At 35.8% G+C, this 23,638-nt stretch overlaps 1 protein-coding gene across 2 annotated transcripts in view; it reads right to left on the bottom strand.

Moving 5' to 3' along the window:
* Positions 1-299: 299 nt before the first annotated feature.
* LOC117326251 (non-specific lipid-transfer protein-like) overlaps positions 300-23,638 on the bottom strand; it is a 28,002-nt gene continuing 4,663 nt past the window's right edge. Inside the window, exons 5-17 of one of the 2 annotated variants that reach the window (XM_033882926.1) lie at positions 22,832-22,895; positions 22,108-22,172; positions 19,964-20,154; positions 19,248-19,334; positions 17,380-17,530; positions 16,156-16,207; positions 15,709-15,804; positions 11,507-11,614; positions 7,705-7,858; positions 6,370-6,463; positions 2,670-2,796; positions 2,491-2,567; positions 300-1,662 (exon numbers count right to left, since the gene is read on the bottom strand). In XM_033882926.1, coding sequence (XP_033738817.1) covers positions 1,567-1,662; positions 2,491-2,567; positions 2,670-2,796; positions 6,370-6,463; positions 7,705-7,858; positions 11,507-11,614; positions 15,709-15,804; positions 16,156-16,207; positions 17,380-17,530; positions 19,248-19,334; positions 19,964-20,154; positions 22,108-22,172; positions 22,832-22,895 — 1,362 coding nt within the window. In that variant the 3' untranslated portion in view covers positions 300-1,566. Of the gene's footprint in view, positions 1,663-2,490; positions 2,568-2,669; positions 2,797-6,369; positions 6,464-7,704; positions 7,859-11,506; positions 11,615-15,708; positions 15,805-16,155; positions 16,208-17,379; positions 17,531-19,247; positions 19,335-19,963; positions 20,155-21,995; positions 22,061-22,107; positions 22,173-22,831; positions 22,896-23,638 lie in introns of both variants that reach the window. The other variant, XM_033882927.1, reaches the window with a different exon arrangement.

The following is a 23,638-nucleotide window of genomic DNA, read 5'->3' as shown; positions in this document are numbered from 1 at the left end:
AGTCCACTCATACAATTTACAGGATTTACTAGCCCTCCATGTGTGGCGAATTCGAAACCCAAGAGGGGCAGTTGTCTGTTTTTCTCCGGGTACTCCAGCTTTCCTCCCACCTCCAAAACCAGGCACGTCCTTAAATAACCCTGGCTGTTAATAGGACGTTTAACAAAAACAAACAAACCCAAACCAATTTAGGTTTACATCCAAGTGTTTTTGACTGCAGTGTCGTATATCTAGGTCAGGTTGGCTAATTCAAATACCAATTAATTCTTAACCTTGTATAAAGATAACAGATAGGTTTCTTTCACTTATTGATTTTATTTTTTCATTGACATATCTTACATGATCAAAAACAAAAAAATAATTAAATGAAACCACATATTCAAGATCAGTTACTCTCCGATTTATCGAAATCACTTTCCATTTATAAATAAACTCATTCACCAAATTCATGTACTTGTTTGAGCAGCTTGTCTCTACACACCTGTAATTTGTAGCTTTCTCTCATCTCTTGTAAACGTGCCTCCTATTCTAGCTAGGAGTAATCTATAGACTTCAAACGTGTAGGCAAGCTACATACACTTACGACAATATCAAAACTACTAAATCACATAGTCCATAATCAGTTGTCATCAAATTGGAACGATGCAGATTTTGATGAAACATTTCCATTGTAATGTTTGGGGGAAATTCCCACTCATTCCCAAAGGTATAACAAAGAAACCACTACCCTCTGGGTGAATTCTTCCAAAGGAAAACCTCACACACAACCCTCTGGGTGAATTCTACCGAAGTAAAATTCTCCAAAACAAGCCTTGCCAGGATGACCTTTACTCTTCGGGTTGAGATTTCTGTGACAGAGTCACAAGGTTAAGAGAAAATTACCTCATGTAAAATAGCACTCAATGATTAGTAAGAAACAATCACAAATATAAAGTTGATAGACGAAGACAAATTCTTGACATTTTTAACAGAAATTGACTATAAATATCATACATTACAAATTGTTTTTAACCCCCTCCCCCATATATATGGATACAAAAAGTTTTAGATATGGAATGGTAGACTGAAACTCCAATGCTGTTGAATTAGAAGCATGATTTCTGTTGACGTTTCAGAACAGTTCAATTTTCAAGATGATCCAACAAATTGAATTAGAAGCATGATTTCTGTTGACGTTTCAGAAGAGTTCAATTTTCAAGATGATCCAACAAATTGAATTAGAAGCATGATTTCTGTTGACGTTTCAGAACAGTCGAATTTTCAAGATGATCCAACAAATTGAATTAGAAGCATGATTTCTGTTGACGTTTCTGAACAGTTCAATTTTCAAGATGATCCAACAAAATAACACCAATTCTATAACATGACCATGGAATTCTTTGTTTTGTTTCGCATGACTGTTTACATATAAATAATTTCCCAATATTACTTGTATAATAAAATATCACAGAATTTTTCTGTACACAGTGTAGATTTCTGTGTAAAACTCTTTCTGTAGCACTGTTTTTAGTTTGCACATATATCTAGGAGTCTGGTTGATTTATTTTCTCAATCCATAATCCAAGTTTACAACTTGGATTTCCCTGCTCTGGATTCAAACTCTTTAAGCTTCATTGCCAGCCCCATATTTCCCTGGATCTTAAGCTTTCCTTGGAAGAATGCCTGAAAAAAAAAAATATTCAGAATCAGATGTAAAACAAGAATACTCACGGTCATAGACATTGACTTTCTAAAAGTCCTAAATACATCAAAATTTAAAACGAAAGTCTTATTTCATATTTAGTAGTATTTTTACCTTCTTGTGAGTTCTTAAGGGCTGCATCCATCTGTTTAGTGTTTATCCTACTTTTAATGGTTAACATTTTTTTTTAATTCAGAAGTTTAATGCCATTAAATGGTCCATAAACTCTTATCTATTATTCAGTGATATGAAAGTATTCAACAGTTTCACCGAAAGTAATTTTCAAAACGCATAATTCTTAATCACCAGCACTTAGATCTACAGCATAGGAGAATATAATGTTATTTTGTCTCTCACAATTATTGAAATTTCATTCGCTTTTATTGAGATACTGAGATAGTAATTTTAGTTAAAATCATGCAGAGTCTCTAGTGTTTTCAACAACCTGATTTTGACTACTAAATAATATAGAGGACTATCTCAAAATTGGGCTCCTAAGCAAGTTCAGGATAACTATAAGTTTTGCCTCCAAACAAAATGAAATACTTTCATCCAGAATATGAAATAGATATCTACATATAAATGTAATTATTTTTTTTGATTCATGAAATACAAATGTATTACAAAATAGAAATGTAATTGCAATGTACAACAAATCTGTGCAAATCCAAGAGTAACTTTTTTTCTTTTTTTTTTCTTTTTTAAATGTTTTTCCTCATCAATGTAGCACATTCTGTCCCCATCCACCACCCACTACTTCACATCAATGTGGCACATTTTATTCTATAAACATTTATATAATCATCTACCTGCTGAGGGTTAAGCTTCCCGAGCATCAAGTTGAACATGTCCTCATCCTCCATGATGATGGTAACATCACCTTTTGCTGTAAAGTACAAATAGAAACAAGTAAGTGCCACGTACCGTATATTGAGAAATCAAGTGACAAAGGAAAGAATCATAACTAAGGACGACAGAGGTAACTTACCATCACCACCGAATTTGACCGATCCACTTCCGTTTTTGGCATCCACAACCCATACTCCAGTTCCATTCTTTCCCTTCACTTTAAAACAGAAAACTCCTTTCATCTTCTTAACAAACATGGGACCATCCTGAAAATTAAAGTAGATAATTGTTTAACATGTTTACTAAGACACTTGTCTGACAACTATCAATTACAATAGCTGTTATATGTTAATGCCTTCATTAACTAATCTGTTAATCCTACTATCCAACCACCACTTATCCGACTGTAGCTGGTTGTTCCACTCTCAAGCCACCACTTATCTCTATCCCACTATCCAACCACCATTTATCCGACTAGTTGTTTCACTCTCCAGCCACCACTTATCTAACTAGTTGTCCCACTCTCCAGCCACCACTTATCTAACAGGTTGTTCCACTCTCCAGCCACCACTTATCTAACAGGTTGTTCCACACTACAACCACCACTTATCTAACAGGTTGTTCCACACTACAACCACCACTTATCTAACAGGTTGTTCCACATTACAACCACCACTTATCTAACAAGTTGTTCCACTCTCCAGCCACCACATATCTAACAGGTTGTTCCACACTACAACCACCACTTATCTAACTACAATTTAGTTGTTCCACAATACAACCACCACTTATCTAACTAGTTGTTCCACTCTCCAGCCACCACTTATCTAACAGGTTGTTCCACTCTCCAGCCACCACTTATCTAACAGGTTGTTCCACTCTCCAGCCATCACTTATCTAACTAGTTGTCCCACTCTCCAGCCACCACTTATCTAACTAGTTGTTCCACTCTTTATCTACCACTTATCTGACTGATTGTCCCACTCTCCAGCCACCACTTATCTAACTAGTTGTTCCACTCTTTATCTACCACTTATCTGACTGATTGTCCCACTCTCCAGCCACCACTTATCTCTATCCCACTCTCCAGCCACCACTTATCTAACTAGTTGTTCCACTCTCCAGCCACCACTTATCTAACAGGTTGTTCCACTCTCCAGCCATCACTTATCTAACTACAAAATAATGTAGTTGTCCCACTCTCCAGCCACCACTTATCTAACAGGTTGTTCCACTCTCCAGCCACCACTTATCTAACTAGTTGTCCCACTCTCCAGCCACCACTTATCTAACTAGTTGTTCCACTCTTTATCTACCACTTATCTGACTGATTGTCCCACTCTCCAGCCACCACTTATCTAACTAGTTGTTCCACTCTTTATCTACCACTTATCTGACTGATTGTCCCACTCTCCAGCCACCACTTATCTCTATCCCACTCTCCAGCCACCACTTATCTAACTAGTTGTTCCACTCTCCAGCCACCACTTATCTAACTAGTTGTTCCACTCTCCAGCCACCACTTATCCAACTAGTTGTTTCACTCTCCAGCCACCACTTATCTGTTATTTCACTATCCATCTTTGTTAATCCAGACACCACTAGTACTAATGTATTACTGTATACCTGGTATTTTTCGCCCCAGCTTATTTTCGCCCTTGAGCAACACAAAAGATATTCACCCCGTTTTAATTTCGCCCTAAACTACTTTTAAGAAATGTATTTTCCTCGTTCACAATAGGAAAATTCCGTTCGGAATTCTCGATACAATTGCACTCGGAACACTCGGGATTTATCGAGTTCCCCAATTTTCTTTACATTGCATATCCCGGAGGGTGTGAAACGTAATCAGGTGTGAAATATACCACGTTTATCTGTGTTCAGATTTACTTTTAGCCTATATTGCTTCAAATAGTATCAGGTATGCATGGTCGATTTTAAGCAAACACGATGAGTGGTAAGTTCACCGTGCCGTGACCAATTAGAAGTCTATTGACCAGTGTTTTCTTTTGTTCATTTGACATCGATTGAAGCCCCAAGCGACGGTGAACTCATAAAATCAGTCTTCACAATGGCAAGAAATTAATGCTAATTTGTGTGCATCATTTTAAAAGATTATTGGATTTTTAAAGATACTTAGTATTTTTAGCTTTTTTTTAAAATCAAAGCTAGTACGCTGTCTAAGCCCATATTCTCGATTAACTCCATGTGATATCGCAAATTTACTAGGCCTAAATTAATATCTAGATTTTATTTCACATGCATAGATGGGAATAAAACAATAACTTATTTTATAAACTTAGTGTAAATATATAACACGTGTTGCTTGTAAGTGTATAGGATAAAACACACTTGCAAAGTACGAGGCTATGTTTTGGATCCGACTACAAGTAGCCTATGTACGATAACTTGTAAATCCTGCAACTGAGCTTGAAATTTTCGCCGTCATCTTAAATTCGCCCTTTCATCAAAGGGCGAAAATGGCGAAAATTAAACGGGGGCGAAAATTACCAGGTATACAGTATTTCAATCCAGCTATCACTAATCTGTTTATCCCACTCTCCAGCCACCATTTATCTGTTATATTTCACTAACCACCGTGTTAATCCAGCCATCACTAATCTGTTATCTCAATCTAGCCATCACTAATCTGTTTATCCCACTCTCCAGTCACCACTTATCTGTTATATTTCACTAACCACCGTGTTAATCCAGCCATCACTAATCTGTTATCTCAATCCAGCCATCACTAATCTGTTTATCCCACTCTCCAGCCACCATTTATCTGTTATATTTCACTAACCACCGTGTTAATCCAGCCATCACTAATCTGTTATCTCAATCCAGCCATCACTAATCTGTTTATCCCACTCTCCAGCCACCATTTATCTGTTATATTTCACTAACCACCGTGTTAATCCAGCCATCACTAATCTGTTATCTCAATCCAGCCATCACTAATCTGTTTATCCCACTCTCCAGCCACCATTTATCTGTTATATTTCACTAACCACCGTGTTAATCCAGCCATCACTAATCTGTTATCTCAATCCAGCCATCACTAATCTGTTTATCCCACTCTCCAGCCACCATTTATCTGTTATATTTCACTAACCACCGTGTTAATCCAGCCATCACTAATCTGTTATCTCAATCTAGCCATCACTAATCTGTTTATCCCACTCTCCAGCCACCATTTATCTGTTATATTTCACTAACCACCGTGTTAATCCAGCCATCACTAATCTGTTATCTCAATCCAGCCATCACTAATCTGTTTATTCCACTCTCCAGCCACCATTTATCTGTTATATTTCACTAACCACCGTGTTAATCCAGCCATCACTAATCTGTTATCTCAATCTAGCCATCACTAATCTGTTTATTCCACTCTCCAGTCACCATTTATCTGTTATATTTTACTAACCACCGTGTTAATCCAGCCATCACTAATCTGTTTATTCCACTCTCCAGCCACCATTTATCTGTTATATTTCACTAACCACCGTGTTAATCCAGCCATCACTAATCTGTTTATTCCACTCTCCAGTCACCATTTATCTGTTATATTTTACTAACCACATTTTTATTAATCCAGCCATCACTAATCTGTTATATTTCACCATCCAGTCTTGTTAATCCAGTCACCACTAATCTGTTTATCCCACTACCCAAAAATCACTAATCTGTTATTTGTAACTTATGACTTTGATTTCAATTCACTAATTGTGACAATACCATTCTCTTCTTCCTAGCTAGTATAAACATAATCTCCACTGATAAAAAGATTTTTGTATCATTTGTTTTGAGAAAATTCCATGCATATAAAATTTGACTACCTTGTCCAGGTTTTCCTTGATCTCGTTAAAGATGACTGCGGACTTGAAGTCTCCCTCTGATGTGGCACTGGCTGGAGCAAACTGCACAGATTTACTGTAATACAACAGACAACATCTACTTGAAAAGCAGTAACTGAGTTTTGTTATTGAAGTCAGAACATATATATTTAAGTTTTTGGTGAAATAAGCATTCTTCTATACTGAAACAGGGATCATCATGTTATACAATAGTTTAAAAATAATTTTTTAAACAGAAAAAGGGGTCTCAAGATTTTTACAAACCACTTATAAAACAAGAAAACATTGTTTTAGCTAAAAATAAGTGGGGAAATATATTTGATTTTAATAATGATGCATGGAAAAAGATATACTCTCTCCCATTTAGAATAACAAAAAATACAAAACTACAATGGCTACAGTTTAGAATAAATCATCACATATTAACCACTAATGCTTTTATTTACAAGATTGGCCTAACAAATAATCCTGTACATTCTGTAATGGTGAAAGGGAGACAATCACCCATATTTTATGGGAATGTAATGAAGTTCAACAATTTTTGTTCACTTTTGAATCACTTTTAGAGATAATTACTATTCCTTTTGCAATTAATAAACAAGCTATGATTTTTGGATTATTTGAACATAAAGGCATTTATAATAAAGTTGATAATGAAATTATTTTGATTTTTAAACAATATCTGTACCAAATCAGGTGCGCTCATAAATCATTAAATGTTATGGCATTGGTAAATTTAATAAAAGATTATTACAAAGTCCAAAAGTATATTGCTCAGGGAAAAGGTGAACAGTGCCTCACTGTTTTGAATAATGAATGGAAAAAATGGTTAAAACTTGTTGAACTTGCCTGATCAAAAACGTTAAATTTAATATTTTTTATATATAAACCAAAGTCTGACCACCTCTCACCCTAATATCCCCCTATCTTCTCTCTATCTTTTCCATCACCATCAACCCAACCCCCCCCCCCCCCCCCCCCCTCTTTTCTGTCTCTTTCTTTACTATAGCTCTTTTATATGTTATATTTTTGTTCTGCTGTTTCTTTGTGTTTTGTCTGATTCTGTATGTCTTCATGTTGTATGCGAGTGTGAATGTAAGGTGGGTTGGATCTAACATAAGTATTAGTGTGATCAGTTAAACTGTTCAAATGAGAAAATGAAGAAAATTTGTGAGCGAGTAATTATATAAATGTACTTGTGAAATGTAACCTGTTTGATGTTTATCATGCAAAATGTTTAAAAAATAAAAGAAATATAAAAAAAAAAAGTTATACAATAGTTTGACTATTTGTTTGACTGACTGTGTCTGTATTTACCTAATTTTCTCTGGGAAGCCATGTCGGTAGAGGGCCACCACAGCTGCTCCTCCCAGACCTAGGTTGTGCTGGAGAGCAATCTTGGCTCCATTGACCTGTCGCTTGTCTGCCATCCCTCTCAGTTGCCAACACAACTCGGAACACTGGGCCAAACCTGGTAAACAACGGTTTATAACAAATCATTATACAGTTGTCAACACGACTCGGAACACTGGGCCAAACCTGGTAAACAACGGTTTATAACAAATCATTATACAGCTGTCAACACAACTCGGAACACTGGGCCAGACCTGGTAAACAACGGTTTATAACAAATCATTATACAGCTGTAAACACAACTCGGAAAACTGGGCCACACCTGGTAAACAACGGTTTATAACAAATCATTATACAGCTGTAAACACAACTCGGAAAACTGGGCTAGACCTGGTAAACAACGGTTTATAACAAGTCATTATACAGCTGTAAACACAACTCGGAAAACTGGGCCAGACCTGGTAAACAACGGTTTATAACAAATCATTATACAGCTGTAAACACAACTCGGAAAACTGGGCCACACCTGGTAAACAACGGTTTATAACAAATCATTATACAGCTGTAAACACAACTTGGAAAACTGGGCCACACCTGGTAAACAACGGTTTATAACAAATCATTATAAAGCTGTAAACACAACTCGGAAAACTGGGCTAGACCTGGTAAACAACGGTTTATAACAAATCATTATACAGCTGTAAACACAACTCGGAAAACTGGGCCAGACCTGGTAAACAACGATTTATAACAAATCATTATACAGCTGTAAACACAACTCGGAAAACTGGGCCACACCTGGTAAACAACGGTTTATAACAAATCATTATACAGCTGTAAACACAACTCGGAAAACTGGGCCACACCTGGTAAACAACGGTTTATAACAAATCATTATACAGCTGTAAACACAACTCGGAAAACTGGGCCACACCTGGTAAACAACGGTTTATAACAAATCATTATAAAGCTGTAAACACAACTCGGAAAACTGGGCTAGACCTGGTAAACAACGGTTTATAACAAATCATTATACAGCTGTAAACACAACTCGGAAAAATCTGGGCCAGACCTGGTAAACAACGATTTATAACAAATCATTATACAGCTGTAAACACAACTCGGAAAACTGGGCCACACCTGGTAAACAACGGTTTATAACAAATCATTATACAGCTGTAAACACAACTCGGAAAACTGGGCCACACCTGGTAAACAACGGTTTATAACAAATCATTATACAGCTGTAAACACAACTCGGAAAACTGGGCCACACCTGGTAAACAACGGTTTATAACAAATCATCATACAGCTGTAAACACAACTTGGAAAACTGGGCCACACCTGGTAAACAACGGTTTATAACAAATCATCATACAGCTGTAAACACAACTCGGAAAACTGGGCCAGACCTGGTAAACAACGATTTATAACAAATCATTATACAGCTGTAAACACAACTCGGAAAACTGGGCCACACCTGGTAAACAACGGTTTATAACAAATCATTACAGCTGTAAACACAACTCGGAAAACTGGGCCACACCTGGTAAACAACGGTTTATAACAAATCATCATACAGCTGTAAACACAACTTGGAAAACTGGGCCACACCTGGTAAACAACGGTTTATAACAAATCATCATACAGCTGTAAACACAACTCGGAAAACTGGGCCAGACCTGGTAAACAACGATTTATAACAAATCATTATACAGCTGTAAACACAACTCGGAAAACTGGGCCACACCTGGTAAACAACGGTTTATAACAAATCATTGTACAGCTGTAAACACAACTCGGAAAACTGGGCCACACCTGGTAAACAACGGTTTATAACAAATCATTATACAGCTGTAAACACAACTCGGAAAACTGGGCCAGACCTGGTAAACAACGATTTATAACAAATCATTATACAGCTGTAAACACAACTCGGAAAACTGGGCCACACCTGGTAAACAACGGTTTATAACAAATCATTATACAGCTGTAAACACAACTTGGAAAACTGGGCCACACCTGGTAAACAACGGTTTATAACAAATCATTATACAGCTGTAAACACAACTCGGAAAACTGGGCCACACCTGGTAAACAACGGTTTATAACAAATCATTATACAGCTGTAAACACAACTCGGAAAACTGGGCCACACCTGGTAAACAACGGTTTATAACAAATCATTATACAGCTGTCAACACAACTCGGAAAACTTGGCCAAACCTGGTTAACAACAGTTTTTAACAACTCATACTTTTTGTAACCAAAAATTATATTAGAAATATTTTTCACATAAATTTGAAATGGTTATCTACTTCTTATAATGCCATACCTAAATAGCAATGATATCTTATACAAAAGTAAATTGTTAACTACTTAAAATGTGGAAATGAAATATGAAATAGTTTAAAGGGACATTAATTTTTAAATTTTACAGTTGTAAAACTATGATGTTGAACCACATGGAACCATGAACCAGTTTCCAGGGATAAAGATTCATATCAAGTATATCAAATAAAATATGTATAATCATATTGATGGGCTTTTATCTTAGGGGTTTCAATAGTTAATAACAATTCATTGTTCAATACTATAAATGTAACTTGAGTGTACCTTTATGTACACCAGGGATATCTTGTTTTCTAGGTATCCACATCTGAGATATACAGCTAATGTTTAATAATTCATCTGTTATATAGTTGACAAAGCATGTTAACTGAGGAACTAATTTACCAAAACAGAAGTAGTTTTGGATTAACATATGACTGGACTACATCAGTAACCATGGAAACTATGTTGATATTAGTTCATGCTGATACACAGACATTAATTTAGATTTATCTCCAAACACTGAAATGTGCAATTCTATGTATCCTCTTGATACATCTTACCTAACATGAAAGAAACACTTTCCTCACTAAATAAAGATATTCCTTTGAGGATTCAGAACACTAAAGACTGAGAAAACACTTTAACACTAGCTAAAGATATTCCTTTGAGGATACAGAACACTGGAGAATGAGAAAACACTTCAACACTAGCTAAAGATATTCCTTTGAGGATTCAGAACACTGGAGACTGAGGAAACACTTTAACACTAAATAAAGATATTCCTTTGAGGATTCAGAACACGGGAGAATAATGAAACACTTTAACACTAAATAAAGATATTCCTTTGAGGATACAGAACACTGGAGAATGAGAAAACACTTTAACACTAGCTAAAGATATTCCTTTGAGGATTCAGAACACTGGAGAATAAGGAAACACTTTAACACTAAATAAAGATATTCCTTTGAGGATTCAGAACACGGGAGAATAATGAAACACTTTAACACTAAATAAAGATATTCCTTTGAGGATACAGAACACTGGAGAATGAGAAAACACTTTAACACTAGCTAAAGATATTCCTTTGAGGATTCAGAACACTGGAGACTGAGGAAACACTTTAACACTAAATAAAGATATTCCTTTGAGGATTCAGAACACGGGAGAATAATGAAACACTTTAACACTAAATAAAGATATTCCTTTGAGGATACAGAATGCTGCAGACTGAGGAACACTTTAACACTAAATAAAGATATTCCTTTGAGGATACAGATTTCAGGAGAGTGAGGAACACTTTCACATGAAACATAGTCTCTCTTGCCAGATAATGTATTAAGCCAATTCCTGCTTCTATCACTCACTGATGCTGCATGACACTTGTGCCTAATTTTTTTTTATCAATTAAAAGCAGCTGTTTGTTAAGACTAACCTGTAGCTCCGAGAGGGTGTCCCTTGGAAATGAGTCCTCCACTGGGGTTAATGACAAATTTACCACCGTAGGTGTTATCTCCATTATCAATCATTTGACCTGCCTTCCCTGTAACAAGTCAATGTACACAGTCCAAGGCACACTCCTTTAAAGCCAAGACAGCTTGATAACATCTCTATACATACTGTCACGATCATAGCAATAAAACCGTGATTCATGTCAGAAATCTTAAGACGTCGTTTATGTCAGAATTCTTAAGACATCATCTGCTCATTATAACATCACTTTCACATTAAAAACTGATTTTATATCAGTAGAATTTATCTTGGAATTGTAACAAATTGATAAATATGAATCTTGTTCTGATAACAAGGATTTTGCTTGATTGTCTTTCTCCACTGTGTACCAGGGACTTATCTTATCTCAACACACACCAGCTTCAGGTCCACGTAGAAAGGATCATAGTACTGATAAAGATACTGTGGTATGTATATAACTTGCTGTGCATGTAGGTGTGAAATTACAAATATTGTGTGGTCTGAGCAAAGAAGCAGGCAACATAGGACTTTACAGACTTTTCTTAAAATCATAGAAACTAATTCTTGAGTTTCCGCAAAAAATATTCTCATGAATATCACATCTCAAATTCATGAGAATATAAGTGAAAACTCTAAAATTAATTTCTGTGAATTTTGATAAAAAAAAATAGAACAGTACCTTCTGTCAAATAGCGATACAAACTAAACTTCAATTGTCAAATACAAGGATGGCTGCCTGTCGGCACATGTTGTTTTCCCTATTGGTCCCAAGAGTGCAATATGCAGAACTACAGACAAGGGGAACTTATAAAAAATTTTTGAAGAACATGGATCCCTTCAGTACTTCCGGAAAATAGCGAGTAATAAGTTTCAAATTGTCAAAATCTAAAGAATGGCTGCCTGTCGGGCCATGTTGTTTATACGATAGTCTCAAAATGCAATATGCATAACTAGGCACCAAGGGGAACCTAAATTATGAAATTTGAGAAAGATCGCCTTCATTACTTTCTGAGAAATAGCGATAACACAACTTTCAATTGGTCAAAATCTCAGATGGCTGCCTGTCGGCCATGTTGTTTTCTGATATGGTCTTAAAATGTAATATACATAACTAGGCACCAAGGGAAACCTACATATGAAATTTGAAAAAGATCCCTAGAGTACTTTCTCAGAAATAGCGATAACAAACTTCAATTGTCAAAATCCAAGATGGCTACCTGTCGGCCATGTTGTTTTCTGATTGGTCTCAAAATGCAATATGCATAACTAGGCACCAAGGGGAATCTACATATGAAATCTGAGAAAGATCCCTTCAGTACTTTCTCAGAAATAGTGATAACAAACTTCAATTGTCAAAATCCAAGATGGCTGCCTGTCGGCCATGTTGTTTTTCGATTGATCTCAAAATGCAATATGCATAACTAGGCACCAAGGGGAATCTACATATGAAATTTGAGAAAGATCCCTTCAGTACTTCCTCAGAAATAGCGATAACAAACTTCAATTGTCAAAATCCAATATGGCTGCCTGTCGGCCATGTTGTTTTCCGATAGGTCTCAAAATGCAATATGCATAACTAGGCACCAAGGGAAACCTACATATGAAATTTGAGAAAGATCCCTTCAGTACTTTCTGAGAAATAGCGATAACAAACTTCAATTGTCAAAATCCAAGATGGCTACCTGTCGGCCATGTTGTTTTCCGATTGGTCTCAAAATGCAATAATGCATAACTAGGCACCAAGGGGAATCTACATATGAAATTTGAGAAAGATCCCTTCAGTACTTTCTCAGAAATAGTGATAACAAACTTCAATTGTCAAAATCCAAGATGGCTGCCTGTCGGCCATGTTGTTTTCCGATTGGTCTCAAAATGCAATATGCATAACTAAGCACCAAGGGAAACCTACATATGAAATTTGAGAAAGATCCCTTCAGTACTTTCTCAGAAATAGCGATAACAAACTTCAATTGTCAAAATCCAAGATGGCTGCCTGTCAGCCATGTTGTTTTCCGATTGATCTCAAAATGCAATATGCATAACTAAGCACCAAGGGGAATCTACATATGAAATTTGAGAAAGATCCCTTCAGTACTTCCTCAGAAATAGCGATAACAAACTTCAATTGTCAAAATCCAAGATGGCTGCCTGTCGGCCATGTTGTTTTCCGATAGGTCTCAAAATGCAATATGCATAACTACGCACCAAGGGAAACCTACATATGAAATTTGAGAAAGATCCCTTCAGTACTTTCTCAGAAATAGCGATAACAAACTTCAATTGTCAAAATCCAAGATGGCTGCCTGTCGGCCATGTTGTTTTCCGATTGGTCTCAAAATGCAATATGCATAACTACGCACCAAGGGAAACCTACATATGAAATTTGAGAAAGATCCCTTCAGTACTTTCTCAGAAATAGCGATAACAAACTTCAATTGTCAAAATCCAAGATGGCTGCCTGTCGGCCATGTTGTTTTCCGATTGGTCTCAAAATGCAATATGCATAACTAGGCACCAAGGGGAATCTACAGATGAAATTTGAGAAAGATCCCTTGAGTACTTTCTCAGAAATAGCGATAACAAACTTCAATTGTCAAAATCCAAGATGGCTGCCTGTCGGCCATGTTGTTTTACGATTGATCTCAAAATGCAATATGCATAACTAGGCACCAAGGGGAATCTACATATGAAATTTGAGAAAGATCCCTTCAGTACTTTCTGAGGATTAGCGATAACAAGAATTGTTTACGGACGGACGGAGGGACGGACGGAGGGACGGACGGAGGGACGGACGACGGACCACGGACGCAGGGCGATTTGAATAGCCCACCATCTGATGATGGTGGGCTAAAAATAGAAAGATTTTTTTTCTCTACAGAGAGAAAGACAATTGTGCAATATCATATTTTTAATGTGACTTCATCAATTATTCATGATGTCACAAAGGTGTTATTAAATGTCTTATGAATATTTATGATACAGCCATATTATCTGATAGAACAGATTAGTCTGATAAATAAATTTTTCACAATGAATAATATTTCAAGTAACACTCATGTCTTATTATAGCAAGGCATCTCAAGCTGTACAAATCCCCTTGCTATTCAAACATTGACCAATAGGCAACAAAAATGGTAAGAATTGTCTAATTACAATGTTGCAGCTAAAATAGCATAAGAGATAATATTTGCGAGTTCGTTTGAAGTAACAGAACTATATATATGCATAATTAGTAGAGTTGGTAGAGCGAGAACAATGGAAATCTGTTTATTGTAAGAATGACCTCAATTATCCATTCAACAGATCCTAGTGTGAATAACTGTGAATAAGTTTCTGGACAATCATGGTAGAGTGAGGATGCTGAACATCTATTTATAGTAGCAGACTATCAGAGACCTCATTTTTGACCCCAGAAGACTGGGTGAAACCTGTACTCATACGAGAGATATTGGTTGTGAGTAACTGTATTAAGGTTCTGTTCAGGACAATCAGGAAATTAATGAAGTATAAGTATGTTGAGTATTGACTTCAAAAATCTATTTATAGTAGCAGTGACCTCGATTTTCACCTCCAATGGTTGAAATATGAGCTCATATAATATGATAGCCGTTATCACATGAAGTTTCAGGAAATTATTAAGTTGGTACAGCGAGGACCTTTAAAGATCTATTTGAAATAAGTGACCTCAATTTTGACCTTTGGTTGGTGAAACAGTTTGTACAAGTTAGAACTGGTTGTTGAAATTAAGTGCAGGAAAATTGGATCATTGAGAAGTTGGTAGAGCAAGGATGTCAAAATCAATTTAAAGTAAATCAACTTTGACCCAAGGTTGGTGAAATCTAACTTGTACAAGAAGTGACAAAAATGACCACTATAACTATTTCAATTGTGTAGGTTTTCTGTAAATTTTGAAGACATTAAAATGCTAATTCTTATCACAATGAAGGTTAAAGAGCATTTGACCGATAAGCTTTTGTAATTCGGAGGGCAAATCTTCAATTCATATTCATCAATTAAGACTGACCCTGTTCATGATGGTAGATGATAACATCAGTTTTATATCGAAGCCCTGTATCATTTTTAAATACCAAGTGTAATATTTGAGTGGATTTAAGCCATGCCGCAAAGATAAACATGATCTGACTTCCTATATTCCGATCATACCTGGTTCACATAGTCCAAGGGCCTCATATGTGATGAGCTCATTACAGGAGAAGCAGTCGTGGAGTTCGACCACATTGACGTCATTGCGAGAGAGTCCTGCAGGAAAATTAAAAACTTAGTATGGCAAATGGAAAAACAATTGCTTTTTACAGAAAAAATAAGTATCTTCAATGTCAGACAGTAAAATGGTTGCTTCTGACCTTGACTAAAACTGACAGGTTCATTTAAGAAAACTTGCAACTGACACTTAATATTCATTATGCAATTTTTTGAATTAACTCTGAAAACAATTTTTTTTCTTCAAATATTTGCATCAAGTCTTCAAATTCCTATCACTTCGCTTTCAAGATACATCAAACATTTGGCGAATCCTAGACTATAGTCTGATTTTAACTTGAGAGAGGTACAGATTTTCATTCTTTAACCAATCAGGGATTGTGAACTGACCTGCTTCGTCAAAGACTTTGTCGGCAGCGGTCTTGGTCATATCATACCCAACCTAAAATAATGGACACATAATAATTAACTTATTATTAAGGACACCTAATATCAAAATAGTAGAGGATTAAGAGTGGAAAGATCCTCATACTTTGTCCAGGAAAATGGAGTTGACCAATAAAGTTCAAAATATGTAAATATTTGGCGCAAAATGAAGTCATCTTTTAATATTTAACATCACAACACTGATTTTTGATCCAAAAAGAGTCTCCATACGAAATAATAGCCTAGAATCACTATCAATGAGGGAATGGCAATTCTAAAAATCCATCTTAACTTTCTCACATACTTTACAGGGTGATCCTATGGTTTCTAGGGATGGGATAAATCGACCTCACACAAGGTACGGAAAGACAGCTGGCATGCAATATGATGCCGCTAACAATAGCACAATATCATCATTTCATGTAGTAGAACCACATCACAAATTGATTTTGTAATCAATTTCATGGGACATTGATGACAACGTGATGAAAACATTGCACAACACCTTACAACTTTGATTAAGTATGTGAGAAAAATAATCAAACATGGGCCTGTAACATGAACAGGGATATCTCAACCCTTGTGTAAGAGTTTGATTGGCAAGCATTCAGCAAGTCGTGAGCTAACCAGCCAATCTCTTACACTCAGTTAAAGATATCCCTGCCCATGGAACAGGCCCATGTGAGATTCTATTATTCTCACATACTTCCCAGGGTTATCCAGCGGTAACTAGGGAAAAGATAAATCATAAATCAATCTAACACCGGGGGCGGGGGGGGTAAAGACGGCACGCATTTTCCGTTAAGTAACCAAGTGAAAAACTTTCATAAAAACTTACATTTGGTTGCAAGTATGCGAGAAAAACAATCAAACATGGGTCTGTTCTGCAAACAAGGATATCTCAACCCTCGCTTAAGAGTTCGGCTGGCAGGCACTTGGCAAGCATCGAGCTGACTGGCCAAACTCTCTTACACTCGGGATGAGATATCCCTGTTCACGGAACAGACCCATGTTAGATTATATCAGTCCCTATTCACTTCAGGGTGGCGTATAAGAAGACAATAATCTATAGATTTTTTGTACTAAATATCAAGATAATCTGATATAGCTACTAATAATTTTGATAGGCTACATATATTAACTTATAAAGCATCTCTCCTACTTCAAATGATTGAAACAAATGGGTACCATTTTCATGCAGCTCTTCTCCTCAAAGGTGCTGGGCAAGTCAGTGGCCATCTGCATGGCCAGGATCTCTATAGCCTGTGATTGAAGATTGTGTTTGATCACAAAATCCTCACTCGCCAAGATGGCAGCCGCTGACCCATCTGATGTAGGACTGAAATTACACAGACAATGGACAATCAGAGTAAAACAAACAATGGTTATTGTGTTAAATCTATGTCCAAGAAAAAAATCTTGTAAATGTCTTAACTCACTCAAATATCCTCAAATAATGAGTTAATTATTATGTGGTATAGGTATATAAGTGGCAAATACAGTAAACTCCGGTTTTCAAGAAGTCAGTCGGACCATGAAAACAACTTCGTAGAAACCGGACTTCGTGAAACACGACTAGTCCTCGAACTCCCTGTCTAAAATTAGTCTCGATATATATACCGTTCACCAGCTGGCTAGCTAGACCTAGCATAAATGTGTAAACACTAACTGTATGATCAGTATTTAAAAACAACAATCACTGGACATTTTGTTAAAATTGTGTTACATTTTAATTATTATTTACAAATTGTTATTAACACAACGTAAGCTAAACGCATGCATTGAATCATGTGTACATTAGCCTATATACAGTACACGTGTACGTATCAGTTACACAGGAAAATATACCGGCGAGTGATCATCGAACTTTTTTTTTCATACTTTCGTAAAAAAGTCAGTCATTTGTTTCTGTTTTGAAGAATAATGACACTTGTCAGCAAAGTCAGAAAGTTTGGTGATACACGCAAACATTGTTTCATCGACATTCTCGCGTGACTCTACGAACATTTTTATTTTGTCAACACTGTCCACGAACTCTACGAGAGTAGGAATTTTCAATTCAACCCCGGTATCACTATCGCTGTCCGACTCAGAGTCTTCCGATTTGTTATCCATTTTGTTTTTAATTTCCCCAATAGCATAACTCTGTGGTTGTTGTTTTTTTTGATTGAATTCCTTTGTCGACATCAATCAAAATTTGGTGTTTCGTTTGAAGATCCAATATCTTTCTCTTTTTCGGAGTAGCCATTTTGACACCTTCCTTCGTGTATAAAGTGACAAACAAATGAACAGTGACTTGTTTTTACAGCGATTTATATCGGGTAGGGTTAATGAGTTGTTTTCACAGTTCGTACATACAGGTAAATTATCCCGTGGGGACTCCCATACCATATCGCACAAAGCGATAGTTCGTACATAGCGACTTCGTGAATACAGGATTAATTTACAAAGGTTTATATAGAGGCTCAGTAGGGGATTTTTAAAGACTTCGTGAAATGCGGTATATCGTTAAATCCGACTTCGTGAAATGTGGAGTTTACTGTATGAAGAGTTGCAAGTATCCAACCTCGCTCATACACAAAATCTATCCTTAATGATAGAACATTTTATTCAGAAAAACTCAACCGCAGAATTTATAACCTGACTACAATAAAAAATGGATAATATATCAATGTCTTTTAGATTGTATGTAAAACTTAGAATCTATCTCTAAATTTGAGATATATACAGCATTGCATGTCCAGTTGAAACAACTGAATCTGAAAGATGAATGCCAGGCAGACTGTGACCTAGACAGGCCCTAACAATATTCTGCAGCCACGTATGAGAGGGAGTCGCCATGGCAGGTTTGACAATATAATAACGAGAATCAGTCAAACACTACCAGGGTATGTACAAGTGCATTTATTTATCCTGCATTAGTTCTGTACCACCTGGCTTGTTTTAACCGGGTTACTTAAAAGCGGCCTCATCAAATAGAAGCATTTTACAGTTTTGTAAGACTACAATTTCAACCTAAGAAATATTCATTTATCTGCCAATACTTTTGAACTTACCAACACTGTAGCTTAGTCAATGGGTCGTGGATTTTTGGTGACCCCTTGATGGTGTCTAAACTATATTCTTGTTGAAACTGGGAATACCTACAAACAAAAGATGAGGATATAAGCATCACACTCTTAAGAGTATAACTTTTAACTTCATGTTGCTTTGTATTAGGATTGACATAAATGAAAAATAATGTACTGACTGGAAAAAATATCCAGATCTAAAAAAAAAAAAAAAAAAATTAAGGTCACCTACATAGAGAAAATCAAATACCATGAGAATTATAAGTATGAATGATAGAAATGTTACAAATGATTTTCAGCTATCATGGTTACCAGGTATGAAGATTATGATTTTCAATTATGATATGAAAATATTAGTATTAGGAAAATATATTATTGATATTGGTTTCATTTTACTTAGTATTGACAGTATTACAACAATGGTGACATCAATAACAATCCTATTCCATAGTCCATGTATAAACAATATCCCTAGTCCAAGGTGTGTTTTACCACATTTAATAAAACAGAGAACACTTATTCAATATCAAGCTTTAAAATATTAATTTCACTTCATGTTTACTCTTCACCAAAATGATAACACAATTAATATCTACAGAATTACTCTACAAAAGTAAAATTGGAATGAAGTGGTCAAGTGTGGTTACTTAAATACAGCAAATGGGTTGCAAGTACAGGCGTACTAGCCTAGGAATACTTACGGGTTGTTGGTCGAGTGTTTGTGGTTCTTGTAGGCGATCTTGGCGAAGTGCTCCGGCGTGGTACCATACTTCTGCATGTGTTCCCGTCCTGCATTTCCAAACATCTGAGCGGCCATGGGACCTTTCTCCAAACCAAAGATGTCCATCATCACAGCAACATGTTTGTCTGCTGGGTTTGTGCGGTCAGTGAACTGAAAATAACTTGATGTTACTGTACACAAGTCTAATCATGCATGAACTAAAAGCAACTTGATGATGAAGTAAAATTTGGACAGCTATTCAAGTTTCACTCATCATCACACAACAGAAGCCCGAAGTCAATCAGACTTTGGTTAAATCACGACACCATCTACAAGTGAACATGAGTCTGTTTACTTAGACAAAAATTAAAGATAGCTCACCAGGTAATCTTGAAAAGCCAACATAAATTGGCAGAGAAGCTTCTCAGAATTTGATAAAAAAGCCTGTTTGTTTTGTGATTCCTGCTTTATGATCCAGGAATGTAACTTGACGTATGCAGGGCTGATTCACTTTCAATTTTTATATGTTAATTACGGTACACACTTTATTTATGAATTGTTGATGTAACAGGGCAAATTTGAAGGGAAATAAATGAAAATAAATCCATAAGGGATTATAAAATTTAGTTTTAGTTCTATATAGATCTATAAATAAAAATATAGAGAGGCTTTAAAACTAAACACTGTCAACTAATGTAACATTTTCATTACTATCGTCAAGACAATACTACTCAGCACATTCATATTAAAAGGTTAAGCAACATGGGTGGGGACAGTAACACAAGCAGGAATTTATAAAGCACTGGCATTCAGCTAGTCTATGCAGATAGTGCAGTATATCTAATTATTGAAGTAATAAAACACAGTCTTGTAGTACTGTGTTATTTAACAGTGGTCTAGCTACGGTGCAATGTATATACAGATCAGTTTGTGATTTTGTCTAGTGCTGTTCAGCATTTTATCACTGTTTTGATTTAAATTCCATTTTTAAAACAACAGAAAATCTTTACAAAAATTTCAAAATTAGACTACAAATCTAAGTGCAACACTACCTTCTGTATTCAACAAGTGCATCAAGTTGCACAAAAATTGTTGGGAGTATCCTATCAAATTCTTTGACATGGTTTTAAAGGCGGTCAATGCCCAACGCAAATAGTAATTTCTGACAATATTGATCAAAGAGCAAATTTAAGATAGTCTATATCCCTAATTAAATCTCATGTTAACAAATCAACACATCTTCTGAAGTTTAAAACGAAAATAATCAAACGAAAATGTGCTGGAAGAAACAGCAAACACATTCTGCCACAAAAATTGAGAAAACGATATTGACACAGACAGCATCTTCAGATATCTCTGGGGTGAAATATACATCATTGGAATATCACGAAAGAAGAAACGGAGAAACCCTCGTCTTATTCGATATGTTACATACTTGATACCAGAGGGTAAAAATCTACTTTTTGTATGCCATGCCCAGAACCGGACATGTATTTATACCTGCTTTAAGAACTTTATTTCTATTTTTTTTTCGAAATGAAATAATTCAAACTTTCTGTAAAAACACAAGGGTAAACATTTTATTTTTGATAAAGCCATTGTTGATATGTAGTAAAGTTCATAGCCTCTGTACAGCAAACTGGCCAGGGACAAGCATGCACATTTTCACCCAGACCAATGTTGCATAGTAATGTATCTGTGGAAGCATGTCACTCTCTAACATAGTTTACATCCAGGCTATTTAAAGGAAAGTATTTTCCTGGCCAAGCTAGACACTAGCCTGTCCAATAAGGTCAGTGAAAGTAGGAATGGACGCTAGAAGACAAAAATTATTTATGTAAGAAATTGCATATTTATTTCAATATCTTATAATTATGTGGGCGATGACCACCTTTAATAAGAATGCTTAAAAGTGCGTGTGTTGCATTGGGAAACTTAGCATAGCATTTAATACTTGTTCTCTGATGATTTCTCTGGGATATATTTTCATAACAAATTAAAAGTAAACTCACAAATTTTTTGAGGGATCCACGAAACATTTTCTCAAATCCAAGTGCCAGAACGCAATCTGCTAATCCTGAGCAAAAGACATCATCACAAATGAGATATATAAATACAACTTACAACCGAACCAAGGGATCCTCTGTTCATTTTCTCAAATCCTAATGTCAGGACACAGTCTGCTAGTCCTACAGAGATAGAAATTACATTATCACACATCCTAACATCAGGATAGAGTCTGCTAGTCCTACTGACACAGGAAAACTCAATTATCACATAGATAGAAATAATAATGTTTCTGCATGATGCATTTAAAGGACAAGTCACATATATTTATATATTTATTCCACATATTTTTTGCATAGATTTACACAAGTTCCTGCATAAATGGTCGACTTGTGAAAATTACTTTGGTTTAAAACAAACATATTGAATTGAAGTGGTAATAAATGAATCTAGCTGACTAATTGTCAATCCCATACAGGGATAAATTGAGTCAATCTTAAGACAAGTGCGACATGAACTGTCTTTGTCTCAAGATCAGGGCTTTTTTCTTGGGGCTTTTGGGGCCATTAATGGGCCCCATTCCCAATTTAAATTTTAAATTATTCCATTTTTAAGCCCAATTCCCAAAATTGGCAGTCTACTCCTTAAAAATTCTTTCCCAATTCACCAATCTTCTTCCCAAAATGAGATAAAAAGGCTCTTTCCCAAATCAGTGAGAGAAAGCCCTGCAAGACCAACTCAAATCATTTCCCTGTGAAATAGACAAAAGCATGTCATTGAGTCAAACGTTAATTTGTAAATGATTGAATGATTTATTTTCAAGAAATATCTATGATCTTACCTCCTTGAATGAGTTGTTTGCCCATGACTAAAGCGGTGGATCCTGTAGCACAGTTGTTGTTTACCTACAACAAATCAAATAGTACATATTATTTGCATCACCACTCACTGTCCAAAAGAACTAAAGAGTTTCTGCCGACAGGATAGATAAATTTACACATTAAGATTATTGACAGAAACACAAGTAACCATTTGTCTTGCCTGTAATGCTTTAGTATCTAATCAAAGTTTTAAGGAACTCCAACATTTTTTTCTCAAAAAATAACCAAAATATCTCCACTTGATAGTATGAAAGCAACCTTTTTACTTAATAGACATGTATAATGATTAATGCATTGCAAAACCTATATCAAATTTTGCAAAAACAACTAGCATGTGATTCTCAAAATTCACCTGATCAAATATGACATTTTACTCCAAAAATTATTCTTTCTGAAAAGTGAGAAGAAAATACATCTGATGTATATATTAAATTTTTTATTCTAATTTGACTATGAACTAGTTTGTAAGTAAACTGGAGAAACACTTCAAAGATTCTATTACATCTATTTCTCAAATTGTAAGTTTTTCAACCTAAATAACCAATAAATTAAATTCACATAATCTGTAAGGTGTGTTGAGATGACCATACTACAATGCAGTTTTATTCCAGGTTTGGTTTGGAATAACATTGATATTTTTGAGAAACTGAGCTTAACAGGAAACTTTAAAGTCCAGATTTCCAACATCTCTTACTTCCAAAGTCACTGGACCATAAACTCTGGATGATATTCCATAAATGAAAGGTTTATGGAGATATCCACTAGTG

This window comes from Pecten maximus, chromosome 4, assembly GCF_902652985.1.
Source record: "Pecten maximus chromosome 4, xPecMax1.1, whole genome shotgun sequence".
Taxonomy (NCBI): domain Eukaryota; kingdom Metazoa; phylum Mollusca; class Bivalvia; order Pectinida; family Pectinidae; genus Pecten; species Pecten maximus.
Note: the sequence above shows the minus strand (reverse complement) of the source record. Positions and strands in the feature narration are given on the sequence as shown.